The sequence below is a fragment of the Asterias amurensis genome, chromosome 10 (genome assembly GCF_032118995.1).
Source record: "Asterias amurensis chromosome 10, ASM3211899v1".
In the NCBI taxonomy this organism is placed as follows: Eukaryota; Metazoa; Echinodermata; class Asteroidea; order Forcipulatida; family Asteriidae; genus Asterias; species Asterias amurensis.
This window is the reverse complement of record NC_092657.1, coordinates 3,766,590-3,780,684: the sequence shown is the minus strand read 5'-3', so window position 1 is coordinate 3,780,684 and position 14,095 is coordinate 3,766,590. Positions and strand designations below refer to the sequence as shown.

The window sequence follows — 14,095 nt, the reverse complement described above, 5'->3', positions numbered from 1 at the left end:
GCGATAACCAAAACGATAACGACCACGACGCAAAGAGAACGCATTTTGGTCGAATTGCTCCACGCAGAAAACGCACACGCTCTTTCAACCAATTGAATGCGTTCTCTCTGCGTCGTTATCGTTATCGTTCTCGTTATGGCTGCAGTGGGACCGGGCCTTTATACTAATAATGATGATGTTTAATATTTATAATGCAGCCCTTTACATACAAGTTAAAAGGGCACAGAATGGAAGAAAAAGATAAAGAAAGAAACATAAAGAAAAAAGACTAGTAACCAGGTCAGTGCCCAAACCACAGTCAAGTACGTGGATACACGTCTGACCCGCCAACAGAGATCTAAAAAGTAACATATTATATTTACATAGGCCTATATGCCTGCTGGCATCGATAATGTTCTGATCTATTCAGGAGACTCCTCACACCCTAGACCTAAAGTGAGACTTGGACAAGTCTAGCCAACTTGACTAGGATGTTTGGTTGCCAGGATACACTTCTCTTAAAGGCCCAGTCATGCGACCCTTCATGGGTTATTGTGGGTTGTAATCCGTCACTTTTAGGGGTTTGACTTGTCAACGGAGGTAAACTTCCGCCTGTCTCTCCCCGCTTGTTAGAATTTGTTATCCTCGAATAAACACGATTAGATGCTTTTTTGAATGGTAGCCTTAATGAATGCAACCCGACCCTTGTAACTCACATCACAGGTACATTGTACCACGTACAATAATGCTTAGAAACATGTGTACACAACAAGAGTAAACATGGCTTTATTTATTAAAGCATGTTTTGTAGTTTTACCGCCTTTGGTGAGCGGACTGGAACAAGTCTATTACGGCAGTGATTTTACCTGAGAGTCTGTTCCTATGTGTCTGGAATGCAGTTGACTTTTTTTCCCACAGGTTAGTTACATACACCATGAAGGAGGACTGTTAGTTGTGAGAAGAACCAGTGGTTTTTTTTCTCGACAAAGTTATTTTTTACCTACTTCCGGACTATGGATTTGGAACAACTTTAAACCGACGAACAACATCAAGGAGAATTGAGTTCTGGAGCTGTGAGAATAACCAGGGTTTTTTATTTTAAACTCTCAACAAAGTTTGCTTTTTACCTTCTTCTAAAAAATGGATTTGGAATAACTTCAAACCGACGAATATTTTTTTTTCTTCTGCTGGACTACGTTACAAGTTTAAAGGTTTCTGTCAATGGCTGAGTTTTTTGTAACATCTCCCTTAACAGTGGACTCTGCAAGTGGTTTGGCTGGCAAGTTCAGAGTTGAAAAGTATCAGCAATTCACATGGAATATGGACTAGTGAAAAAGCTATTGATGAACGAGTGAATTGAGAGATGATTTGGGCCCAAAGTTGGGCAAACCTTGCACAAGGCTGTGTCCTAATTGATCAACTTTGCGTCTGCAGTGTAACTTAAGCAGCAAGTTCTCAAGCACTCGTTGGATGATTGTATTTTTACTGAAGCCTGATTGGAGGATAGTATTATCACCATAGTAACAAATCCATCAAGACCACCACAAGAAGGAAATTGGAATCAACAGATAGCCTTACATTCTACTCAAGCCTCATGTGTTCGTCTGCTTACACTGGCAGTCTAAATGTCCCAATGCAATAATAAAGTAGGATAGAAATGTAACGCCTTGAGGAAAGTCTATTTAAAAGTCAAGATCCACCTGGCACCTGTACAAACTTCCAATCAGATCAGCCAAAGAGGGGAAGCTTTTCCTTGCTTCTTGGAATACATCCTCAAGAAGTACAAAGCCTTTCGGAGGAGATAATGTTGGGCTGAGTGGCTCTTGAGTTGAGAAAATAAGTCAACAGTCGTTTCAATTTGAGAAATACAGCTACGGGAAAGACTCTTGGAGAAGTTTCTATTTCGACTGGCAGTGTTCTTTCACTCTTTGTTCAAAATGAAGAGCATTTGTTTTGGTTTGGTTGGTTTTAGGTTTATTACAATGTAGTTGATGTACTCTGACTAAAAAAATGCAGTATTTTGCTGGAATTTCTTTTGTCCTTGGCCTTATACATGTTATATAAACAAACTTAAAACTTAGAACTTAATTGTGGGGTAAAATTCGGCAAACAAAAATTGACATAGCATCTTTTAAAAACTAAATGTGCTATCTGTGACATAAGTTGGATCAGCCAAACACTGCACTTACAAACAACCAGCTCCTAAAATAATCACCCAAACCTAGGACCTTTTAAACCAGTTCCGTTGAAGCATTCTTTGCATGGTCTGTTGTTGTTAGAGTATCTGTCGCCATTGTTGGGAGAAGCTTAGTGAGCAGTGGAAGGCAATTACCGACTTCGGAAGCAATTATACACTGCTGGTGGATAAGTTTCTTACAGGGTGGTGCGCTAAGTGGGGATTTAAAACCCTCTATTACAAAGAGCAAACTTGTTTGTTATAATGGTGTTTTTTTAGATATGGCTCCATTAGCTCTGAACGTCGCCTGACGATGACTAGAGCAGACTAGTCGAACAATTGAAAAGTTGAGACCAAAATAACTCACTCTCTCTATGCTCTGTGACAGTGAAGTTAATAAGCCAAAGTAGTATTCACAGCCAATTCCACAGCAAATTCATTGTTTTAAACAACCATGTTGGATGAACGATTATTAAAAGGACCAAGAACTGAACCTTGAAGGACCCCAGAAGTAACATCCCATGCAATCTGAATCTATAAGAAAAGTATCTTGAATACACTTTGGAAGAATTACTGAGAAAAAGATGAACCCAATCTCCTGAAAGAGTGACTCAACACTCTTCTAGTTTTGAGTTATAGTTTTGAAGTTCCATGTTTGACTTCACCTTTGCACAATTTGACGACATGTATTACTACATGATTATAAGTACAGCTATAATCCAAATACATGTTTGGTCTTAGACCTTTTGCAAATATTGGACAGGTATGTTAAAAACAGATTAGCGCAGATTGGTGGGTGATGAGATAAAGATTGACACAGGCTCACAAATCCTGTTATAAACTGCTGCTTATTCAAGACACAAAAGAACAAGAAAACATAGTAGTACATATGTATTAAGCTTCTGTGATCTACATGTGCCTGTTAACGTCACTGTTTCTATGGGAGTCAAAAGCCTGACTGCTAAAATGAAAGTAGGTTGCGGAATTAACAGTTCTTGGACGGCTGTGTGGAGACATTTTCTGTGGGTTTCTTTGGACTGATAGGATATCAGAAGTGTTTTGTTGAAAGGAGTTTGAAATGCAAGTAGCTTCAGTAACAGAATTTTACATTTTTTTGACAGCTGTGTGGAGAAGTTTTCTTTGGATCAGAAATGATTTGGTGAAAGGAGTATGAAATCCAGGTAGTTTCAGATAACGGATTTTAGGATTTTTCGACGGGGTGGAGAAATTTTCTTTGTTTCTCTTTAGACGGATTGGATGGATTTTTATGTGTCAGAAGAGATTTTGTGAAAGGGAGTTTGAAATGCAAGTAGCTTCAGTTAACAGAAGTTTACATTTCTTGGACAGCTCTTGTGGAGAAGTTTTCTTTGATTTCTTTACATGGATGGGAACATTTTAAGAAATGATTTTGGGAAAGAAGTTTGAAATGCTTCAGTAACGGAATTTTACATTTGTTGGACTGTAGCTGTGTGTAGAAGCTTTTTTCTTTGTGTCCAAGTTGTGGTGGCTTCAAAATTTCCTTAGTTTTGAGTTTGGGTTTTATTCTTGCTTTAATCATGGCAGTTCAAAGGATACTTGTCGCTCAGTGTTCAAGTGTTAGGTACATGTACATGTTTGACCTTTAGAAAATTATTTATATGCCACTGGTCTTTGCTTCCATGCCCTCTTGAACTTTTAAAATAAATATTTACATCAGCTGTAAACTTACGGTAGGGTCAGAGATTGGCAAGCACTCCAAAAGTTAACGACCATAAAAACTTACTTTGTGAGCGGCACTGCTGTTCATAATTGATAGACTCATTTCAAAGTATTGATAGGAGATTTTTCAGTTCTCGTTTGAATTTTAGAAAAGGGGCACTTCTACGAGGAAAATGTAAACTTTTATTTGAACTTTGCAAAAGGCACCACAGCAAAAGCACAGGGCACCAAGGCAATGGGTGTCGGTTTTTTCTCCCCCCCCCGAGACCTCAGAGAAACTTGTAGACACCTGCTCCGCAATCGAAGGATGTTGATGTCTAGACAATTGCCAGCCATATGGGTTGCCTGCTGGGTTGTATTTCCAGAGAGAAGTACAAGTATTTGTAAAAGGAAACCTTGAATCGTTCTGCTTGATGCACTGGCATTCCTTTCCTCCATGGTTGAAGGATGTTGAGACTTTCTTGGTAAAAATTTTTCAACAAGCTTTCTGGTAGGAAAGTTTACGGTTAACTCTGCCACTCGGCTCTCTGCTGCCTTGAGGAAGTTGATGCTGAGCTGACCAACACCTTAATGTTATGTTTTTGCAGGACCATGGTGTTGTTCTATTAGGGAATGCCTCATCATCAACTTTTTTGTCTACTTTTGATTTTTAAGTTTAACAAATTTTTGAGGTGTGAACGTTTTGTTGTTGTAAGAAGTAACTAAATTGCTGGTAATTATTAATCAGCAGAGTGTGGGCTTGATTCCGTGGTCATGGCACTTGTGTCCTTAAGCAAGACACTCTACCTGGGACATTACGCCATACATGTATTAGTGCACTAAAAGGAGTCTAAATTTTGTTTTGAAAATTCAGCCAGGTGCATGACAGGGTGTTTCTTCCACAGGCTGCAAGCTAAATGTTGATCTATTGTTCGCAGTTCTTTATCAAAACCATAGAAGTGTCAAACCCTCAAGGATTTCTGTCTTTCACAGTACAGTTAAACGACCCATTGATACTGATCGATCACAGACAAAATATCTTTATTGCATTTGCTCTTATCTCCTATAGTTCATTTTAAAACGTCCGCGAATTAATCACAGAGCTGGCGTCAAATCTCTTCCCTCTGATGTGAGAAATCCAGGTGTTTTTACTGGCAAAACGGAAAACAGTTTGGACAACTTCCCTGAACTGACAGGAGCCCATCATCAACGTGTGACAAAGTCTTTTTAGAGTCTGTTCTTCATCATCAGTTGAGAGCAGGTCTGGTAATATCCCACGTCACCTGTAGGCTGTAGTGCCCTTTTGGAAATTTCCAATACAAGTTTATATTTTCCTCTACGAGGAATAGAGTGCCCCTACCAGAGGATAATTGCTTCAAGACCTTTGAGAGAGACAAACCTTCTTGTGATAGTATCTTAGTTTTTAGTCTGAAATTGTCTTCAATCGAGGTTAAGACTGGACTGATGAGCTGTCTGTGTGGTGGCAGAGATCGCTAAGTCTGCAACATTTTGACTTGCAAGCAACGACCCAATGGCTTTTGGCTTTTGTTACCATGTATGGAACTTTGTGGTGGCATGCAGAAGAGTAATAGGGCTATCATACTCGAGCTGGTAATAACTCCATTCTCCTGAAGACGATCTGAGCATACTGATCGAAACGTTGAGTTATAAACCACCAGTTCTGTTCAGAAGCAACACGACTCAAAAGAGATTTACACATGGTGCTACTGCGAACCTCCCTTAATTATATTCCATGTAAGTTAGAGGCAGATGCGAAGTTCGATGGAGACTATGTGAAATGCCTGGTGGACTCAGGAACTTTTAAAGTTGACAAAGATGCATCTGAATGGCTATGAAAAGTTGGAGTCGATTGTTTCTGATTATCAATATTTTTGTGGCGAGGATCAACTACATGGATAAAGTAGACTCTTGAAGATTTTTCTTGCCGTCCCAGAGAGTTTATACAATGGCAAGAAAAGAACTTTATAACAATCTTCGGCAAAGCCAGCCACATCCGAACATCGTCCTGCGAGAAAGAACAATGACACTTGGCGAGAAGATCTCGTACTTCCACCAGAACGCTGACGACTCTGATGATAGTCGCATCGCGGCGTTGCGGAATCGTGCCAACCGCAGCGGAGGGCGAGCTGGAGCATTTTTGACGGAGGGAACTGACGAAGAAGGTCTCGTTGATGGCAGGACAAAGAACAGAAACAGGGGGAGGATGCCAACAATAGGCGAGAGGAGAGTCTCCCCCGCTGGTAGGAGAACGGCAAGCACTATGAGTATGGCAGTCTGTGTGTCAGTTACAGGTATATAATTGGACGCCATTTCATGTTTGATTTTTTTGCAGAGTTTTAGCGAGGGTGAAGTCAAATTATTTGTTTATTATTTGAGCAAAGATGTTGACAAAATAGGGAGACTGCCAACATAGGGCTACAATAGCTCAGTTGGTAGAGCGCTGGCACGAATCAGGAGGTCCTTGGTATAGAGTCCCACTCTAGTCAAAACTTTTTTTCAACCCAAAATCACAAAAATGATCTGTCTTTAACAATTGTACTTTATTTTTGTTTTCTTCAATTTTATAGATTCTACCCATGAGTTGATGGAAGCAGCAGAGAAGGGGGATTCCTCCGCTGTACGTAGGGTTCTCAGAGAGAGCTCGGCTGACCCTAACTTCGGTCGGACCGGAGACTACAGGACTGCCCTCCTCAGGGCATGCCAGTACGGGCAGGTTGATGTTGCAAGACAACTTCTCGAGGTATTGTAATAATGAACACTTTTAAGCTTGGTGTGTTTTGGCACCCCAAGTGCACCTTTTCTCTTAACAACAATTGTAGCGAAGCTCAATCTCTGCCCTGAAGCTCAAGACTTCAGGGCAGATCGGACAAGTTGATATAAAAAGCCACTCCATTCTGCAAATCTGATTGGAGGATTAGCACGTACTTGATGATAAGAACAGTTATCCTATCTGAAGGAGGAGCAATAGTGGTTATAAGTGTATTTCTTATAAAGACACAAGGGTCAGGACTTACTCAAACCAACCACTCTGCTGATCTTAAACAATCAGAGCACGTGCCAAAACACCTAATGATGATTGCATTTAAGCCTAATTATATTTTTGACCCATGGAAAACAAAAATTGTTGTCGTTGATTTATAGGCTGGTGCAGATACCAGTATTCGCACCATCAAGAATCGGACTCTACTGCATGAGGCCTGTGTCGGAGGTCACCCCAATGTCCTGACATTACTCCTTGACCTTGCAGATGACATCGATGCGGTCGATGTCGAAGGTCAGAGTTCATGTCACATTGCCGCATTCCAGGGAGAATTGGAATGCTTGCAGGTTTTAGCGGAAAAAGGTAAAACAACTTTCTGTTTGAAACTTGTTCGATTTTTTAGCTAGAGTGAGCGACATGGCTCGATGTCATAAAGTACTAATGAGAATCATGTTAAGATTAGTTGTCAATATTGCCATTGTGATTTGTACTTTGGCATAAATTGATACTTAGCGGTTGAGATCTCTATTTTCCGAGAACTTGATTTTGAGACCTCAAGTTTAGAATTTGAGGTCTCTAAATCAAGCATCTGAAAGCACACAACTTTGTGTGACAAGGTTTTTTTTCTTCCTTCATAGTTATGTCACAACTCCGACGACCAATCGAGCTCAAATTTTCACAGGTTTGATATTTGATGCATATGTTGAGATACACCAAGTTAAGAAGACTTAAGCTTGGGCGATATCACGATATTATCGAATATTGCTATATTAATTTGGAAACGATTTTGATATCGGATGGATTTGGTTTTAATCGAAATATCGATATATCGCGATATCGATTAAATATCGCGATGTATTTGCTAGCTGAGACATCTTGCACCCCATAGGTTTGGAGTAAAACCAGAAGAATAGGTCATTAGAACACCTCTCTTATGCTATGACTGTCTCTTCTACAACTTTCACTTGGAGCTTGAAGACTGATTATGTCAAATTTAATTAATCGCGATTATATCGAATATCGCGATATATTGTCGGCGATATATTGTGAATAAAATAAATCAGACGCCCAAGCTTAAGAAGACTAGTCTTTGATAATTACCAATATTGTCCACTGCCTTTAATCCATGGGTCACAGAATCAAGTCCTGCTCTAGTCAATGTTTCTAAGCGAAAGTTGTTTAAAATCTTTACCAAGTCGGTGTCCCTTGTGGTTTTTGCAAAGTATTGACATAAAAACACTTCAATTGTAGGAGCTGATACGTCGCTGGAGGATAAGAATGGACGAAGCCCCGCCCACCTGGCCGCCCAGAGGAACCACCCAAAGATACTCAGCTACCTCCTGAGTAAGGGCATCGACATTGAGACGTCTGACCACCAAGGAAGGAGACCCGCCCATATGGGCGCAATCCATGGAGGTACCGTCATATATTAATAAACTGCTCACAAGAAGTTAGGAAACTTTTTTCTATCAAGTATATTTGTAATATTTATGACTCTCTTTGTATTTAGATAAATATCAATGCAAAGCTGAAATGTTCCTCTTTAAAATGATACCACATTTGCAATGATGACATGTTGCTGGACTTTGCCACATGAGTGAGAAAGAGACAGAGTCACAAATCAAATGTGCCAAAATTAGCAATTTTGTGTTACTGTATCAACAAACAATTCGCTCTGTAATTCAAGCGAGCAAGGCAACTTACTGATCCTAATCCACTTTATGTTGAGACAAGAAGTTCAGTAACGAGTCTTGCAAATACTCAAACAAGGTGTTTTTCAAGAGTTGGGCATAATTGTGTGTGTAATTGTGTGTTTTCAAGATGGTTTAATGGAATTGTAATAATGGAATTACAATTCCCTTACAGCATGGTGAAACAGAAACAGCTCATTGAATTTCAGCCAAATCCGAAAGAGCATAGATTTTCATAGTGTTGGGTAGGGGGTTAACATTTTATCAATTTCAATTTTTTGTTCTACATTTGTTTCAACATTTTCTGGTTATTTTCCAGGCCTGGAGAGCCTGATCCTATTCGTCCAGGGGAACTGTGACATCTTGGCCACTGATCAAGCTGGGTGTATTCCCGCTCACTTTGCTGCTAAGAAAGACCACTTAGACTGCCTGAGATTTCTTGTCAAGAATGGCACAGAGCTGATGACCAAGGATGGCTCGGGGAAGACGCCTGCCCACATGGTACGTTTGAAAAACTTAACGATTACTTAGATATGAAGTCTTAAGTCAGGATTCGTTTGGATGGAGTAGTTTATCACGAGAAAAAATTAACTAACCAGAAGACAAAGTTAACTTACCAAGATAAAATTAACTAAGCACAATACCAAGTTTTAATTACCACAAGATGAGGTTAAAGGCAGTGGACACTATTGGTAATTACTCAAAATAATTATTAGCATAATACCTTACTTGGTAGCGAGTAAATAGGGAGAGGTTGATGGTATAAAACATCGTGAGAAACGGCTCCCTCTGAAGTGCCATAGTTTTCGAGAAAGAAGTAATTTTCCACGAATTTGATTTTGAGACCTCAGATTTAGAACTTGAGGTCTCGAAATCAACCATCTAAACGCACACAACTTCGTGTGACAAGGGTGTTTTTTTTCTTTCATTATTATCTCGCAAGTTCGATGACCGATTGAGCTCAAATTTTCACAGGTTTGTTATTTTATGCATATGTTGAGATACACCAACTGTGAAGGCTAGTCTTTGACAATTACCAATAGTGTCCACTGCCTTTTACCTACCATGAGACTAAGTTATCTTCCCAAAAGACAAAGTTAGTTTAACACAAGACAAAGTTAAATAATCACATGAGAAAGTTTACTTTGTCTTGTGTTAAAGTTAACTTACCACAAGACAACGTTAACTTACATGTATCATGGGACAAAGTTATCTAACTGAAAGATAAACTTTACTTGCCATGAGGCTAATATATACCTTCGTAAAATACAAAATTAACTTAAAGTTTGTGAAGAGTTTGGCTCAAGATTTCTGTCTTTTAAATTCTTTATTTTTTTCCAGGCGGCTTATTTTGGAGCGATGACCTGTCTGCATTGGTTATTGGAAAAAGGAGTGGATGCCACAGCTACAGACAGTAAGAACAAATTTAGAAATTTTTTGAAATTTAAAGTGAGTAAGCACAAAAGTATATCAAAAGAAAGTGGAAGATTGGTGGTATAACAACAAGGAATTAAAGGACAGTTTGTCTTTGGAATGGGCGCTTTATGAAGGCAATGTAATGAAATGAATATTTTGGAAAGCTGTTTTTTAAAGTACACCAATGATCCACACAAATATACCTTGAAATTGTGTGGTTTTCCATTTACTTCGTGATTTAAAGGAACACGTTGCCTTGCATCGGACGAGTTGGTCTAAACAAAAGCGTTTGTAACCGTTTTTTATAAAATGCATATGGTTGGAAAGATGTTTTAAAAGTAGAATACAATGATCCACACAAGTTTGCCTCGAAATTGCGTGGTTTTCCTTCTACTGTGCGAACTAACATGGTCGGCCATTTATGGGAGTCAAAATTTTGACCCCCATAAATGGCCGACGTGTTAGTCGACAAGGTAAAAGGAAAACCACGCAATTTCGAGGCATGTTTGTGTGGATCATTGTATTCTACTTTTACAACATCTTTCTACCCATATGCATTTTATAAAAAACGATTACAAACGCTTTTCAAAGACCAACTCGACCGTTCCAAGGCAACGTGTTCCTTTAACACAGTCAACCACTTTGTGGAGTCAAACCTTTAGTTCTACAAAATGGTGGACCGAGCTAGTTCATATAAGGTAAAAGGAAAAACAACACAATATCGAGGAACATTTGCGTGAATCAACTTGTACCGAAAGAGCCCCCCGTGTGATTTGAAGAAGATTTCTGTTGTTGATTTTGGACTTTAAGATTTCTATAGATTTCATTTCTACACGGCTTGTTCCCCCTATAGATCATGGCAACACACCAGCTCATCTAGCTGCTACTGGTGGTCATGCTGAATGCTTCAACTGCTGCCTCCAGCACAATGGTCGGCTTGATGTAGTCAATGACAGAGAGGAGACTCCTATGGACTGTGCTAGACGCTCCGGCCACCCACAGCGGATGAGCAAAGCAGGTAAGGTGTCTTTTAAAGAATTGTTTTAGAAGTAAACTTTTCTTCATTTTTGTCATTGATTTATTCTGTTTATGAAGCCAAGGACTCTCAGAAAGCTGGGACTGGCCAAATTTCACTGAACCCAACTGGTCCTAACACCGTTTAAAATGATTAACGAAATTGGTTAAATTCAAAAGATTTAAACGTGTCAAGTTGTAACTGGATCCAAGTGGAATAAACTGGATCCAACTGCTCCTAGCCAAGTTTAAAATGTTGAGTGGAACTGGTTGTATAAAGTTAACAATTTCTAAGTTTCTGCTGTGTCCAAATATAACTGATCCAACTGGTCTCAAAATCACATACGAGTAGCTGCTGCTGCAAGAGTTGACTGGGCTTCAACCGGTTATAAACTAGTCCACTAATTTCATTAAATATTGCAATCGGCTGCTATAGTCAAGTTAAGACTTAGATGAAACCGGTTGTAACCTGTTCCTGATCTATAACTAGTCTCAAAACCACATATGTTTCCAGTAGCTGCATGCTGCAACAAGAGTTGGCTCAACCGGTTCTAACTGGTCCATGATATTGTTGCAAACAGCTGCTTTAATCAAGTTTGGACCAGATGTAACCGGTTGTGACCTGTTCTTAATTTGCATATAGGAAACAATGAAGTGAAATGCATCCACTGCGCCAATAACTATGAGCTGGTCGAGTGGGAGAGAATGCACCAACCGTCTCAAGTCCAGAAAGCAATGAACAACAAGAAGGGAGGGATCTTTAATTCACCTCTACCAAGAAAACCGTAAGTTATAAAAAGTCTCCTAAACTCACATATTTTATAAGTTCTAAGGATTATCAATGGGTGCATTCGTTTAGCTTCCTGGTTCGACCCGAATAGCTTTGACAGGGCTCACCCGGGTCAGCCCCCAGTGCCCTGCTTGTGGAGTGGATCACTTGGGGTGACCTGAGGTGCATGCCGTCACCACGAGAGGACGAGTGTGATCGTTCGATTAGCTCTTGTCAGGGGCTCACCCGAGTGAGCACTGCGGGGTCGACGCAGGGAGGCTTATCGAACGCACCCATTATTTGTAAGTGTGAGACCAAGGATGCCTCACAAGTGAACTTAATCACTGTCATGACTGTAGCTCGCAAGCCTGAGGAAACCTGCAAACAAGGGGGCTTGCAACGTTAACCAGAAACAGTGGGGTCAACCTCATGTTAAAACATTTGTTTCTTTTGTCAAATTTAAGCAAAACCTCAGAAACTTCTGTTTTTAGTGAAGGATTCGCTGAAAGTTGTTTTCTGGTTTTTTTTCCCAGCTGTATCCTTGTACTTTATAGTTAAGGTATCTTGTCCTTGATTATGTACTCTACTATAAATTTTCAGTAACATGATTATGGTTACATTTAAAGTTATGTTTTTTCATTCCTACAGAAAAGCTCAAGAAGTGCAGAAACCCAAAGAAACAAAGCCAAAGGTCGTAGGTCAAGAGTTACTGCCAAAGAGAGACTTAGCTGTTAGATATTTTGGACAAGAGACAAATTGAATGAACATACTGCTTCAAGGATAGAATTTAATCAGTACATGTTCAAGTTTTGAGAATTGGGAATAATTCACAACCATGACAACACTGAACTTCAATGGATATATAACAAGATCGACAAATTGGCTGTAGGCGGTGGTCTTGGTCTTGTGGAACATGCTGGAAATAATTCATGGGGATCCCGCTCTTTCCATGTAGCTGCAGGGAAGGTGTGGAACGGTCTACCACATTCTATCAGAGCCATCCAGACAATAGAAACCTTCAAATCAACCCTGAAGACCCATCTTTTTCAAAGACATTTCAGTAACACTCACTAGACATTTGTTCTTGTTTTTTGCACTGCTGGAGAACAACCAAGGGGGAATACTTTTATTGGAGCAAGCGCCATGAGCACTTTTTATGGATACCGGCGCTATAGAAGACGTCATTATTATTATTAGAGGATGAAGCCCCCTGAACCTCCTTGGTTTAGAGAAGGAAGATGCGTGCCTTTTGTATCATAAACACTTTTGAGATGTAGAAATATTTGAAAGTTGAGTTTTAAGAACTGTAATAAAGCCATTTGTGAGTCAGATTTGAAGAATGGTTGGTGTAAAAACTTGCTTAGTTACAAGTTACCAGCTTAAGTTTGATTACCCCAGACTAGAGACAGTTGCTCATGTTGCTATGGGTGCGTTGGTTTAGCTTCCCTGTGTCGACCCTGGTCTGCCCGAGTAAGTTCGAATAGCTTTGACGGGGCTCACCCGGGTCAGCCCCCAGTGCCCTGCTCGTGAAGTGGGTCACCTGGGGCGACCTGAGGAGCATGCCGTCACCACGAGAGGGCGAGTGTGATCGTTCGATTAGCCCTTGTCAGGAGCTCACCCGAGTGAGCACCGTGGGGTCGACCCAGGGAAGCTAAACGAATGCACCCTATATGTCACATTGTTTGGGACAAGCTTTTGTGTAGCTACCTCCAGTTAGCAAACTCTGGTGGATTTCACAAAGAGTTAAGACTAGTCATATCTGGAGTTACTCGTCCCAACTTAGGAGTTACCATAAGTTTTTAACAACTCCCATGACCAGGCAGCAGTGCGTCTCACAAAGTAAGGTTTTATGGTAATAAAGTTTTTGAGTTTGTTATATGCAAATTTGCCCCAAACGAGAAAGCCACTCTTGGTAAGGGGTTACAATAATAAATGATTATAGATTAAATTAACTCAAAGGAGCTGAGTGTAGGAATTGATATTCCTCTTAAAACAGTCTAGATTGTAGGATGGAGGTGCATACCAGGCAAGGAGTTACTAATCTATGACTACTTTTAAATGGTAGCTTGCGGCCACAAACTCATTTTACCAGACATTGTTAAAATATAACCTACACATGGATTTAGTTACACCGTATAAATGTTTTTAAATTTATAGTTTATAAAGTGTGTGCAACTGTTTTGTATGAAATAAAAGAAATATTATAAAAATATAAAAACAACAATGGAAACACCGACTGCAGTTATGTTAATTTTTTTAAAGACATTTTTATTATATTTTTCTCTTAATTAAAGGAACACGTTGCCTTGGATCGGTCGAGTTGGTCTTTAAAAAGCGTTTGTAACAGTTTGTTATAAAATGCATATGGTTAG

The 14,095-nt window shown here is 39.8% G+C and overlaps 1 protein-coding gene across 1 annotated transcript; it reads left to right on the top strand.

Moving 5' to 3' along the window:
* The first annotated feature begins 882 nt into the window (after nucleotides 1–882).
* LOC139943178 (uncharacterized) lies at nucleotides 883–13,864 on the top strand. Its single transcript, XM_071939993.1, has 9 exons — nucleotides 883–6,144; nucleotides 6,421–6,593; nucleotides 6,995–7,196; nucleotides 8,085–8,249; nucleotides 8,844–9,025; nucleotides 9,866–9,938; nucleotides 10,794–10,958; nucleotides 11,598–11,739; nucleotides 12,372–13,864. Exons 1-9 carry the CDS (start codon nucleotides 5,799–5,801, stop codon nucleotides 12,481–12,483), a joined length of 1,560 nt encoding a protein of 519 aa, XP_071796094.1. The 5' UTR covers nucleotides 883–5,798; the 3' UTR covers nucleotides 12,484–13,864.
* Nucleotides 13,865–14,095: the final 231 nt, after the last annotated feature.

Bases quoted from the DNA above. Each gene is read 5' to 3' on its own strand.
- LOC139943178 (XM_071939993.1), top strand. From the start codon at position 5,799: ATGGCAAGAAAAGAACTTTATAACAATCTTCGGCAAAGCCAGCCACAT. The intron at 9,026-9,865 runs GTACGTTTGAAA...ATTTTTTTCCAG, and splicing joins GGAAGACGCCTGCCCACATG to GCGGCTTATTTTGGAGCGAT. The intron at 11,740-12,371 runs GTAAGTTATAAA...TCATTCCTACAG, and splicing joins TCACCTCTACCAAGAAAACC to AAAAGCTCAAGAAGTGCAGA.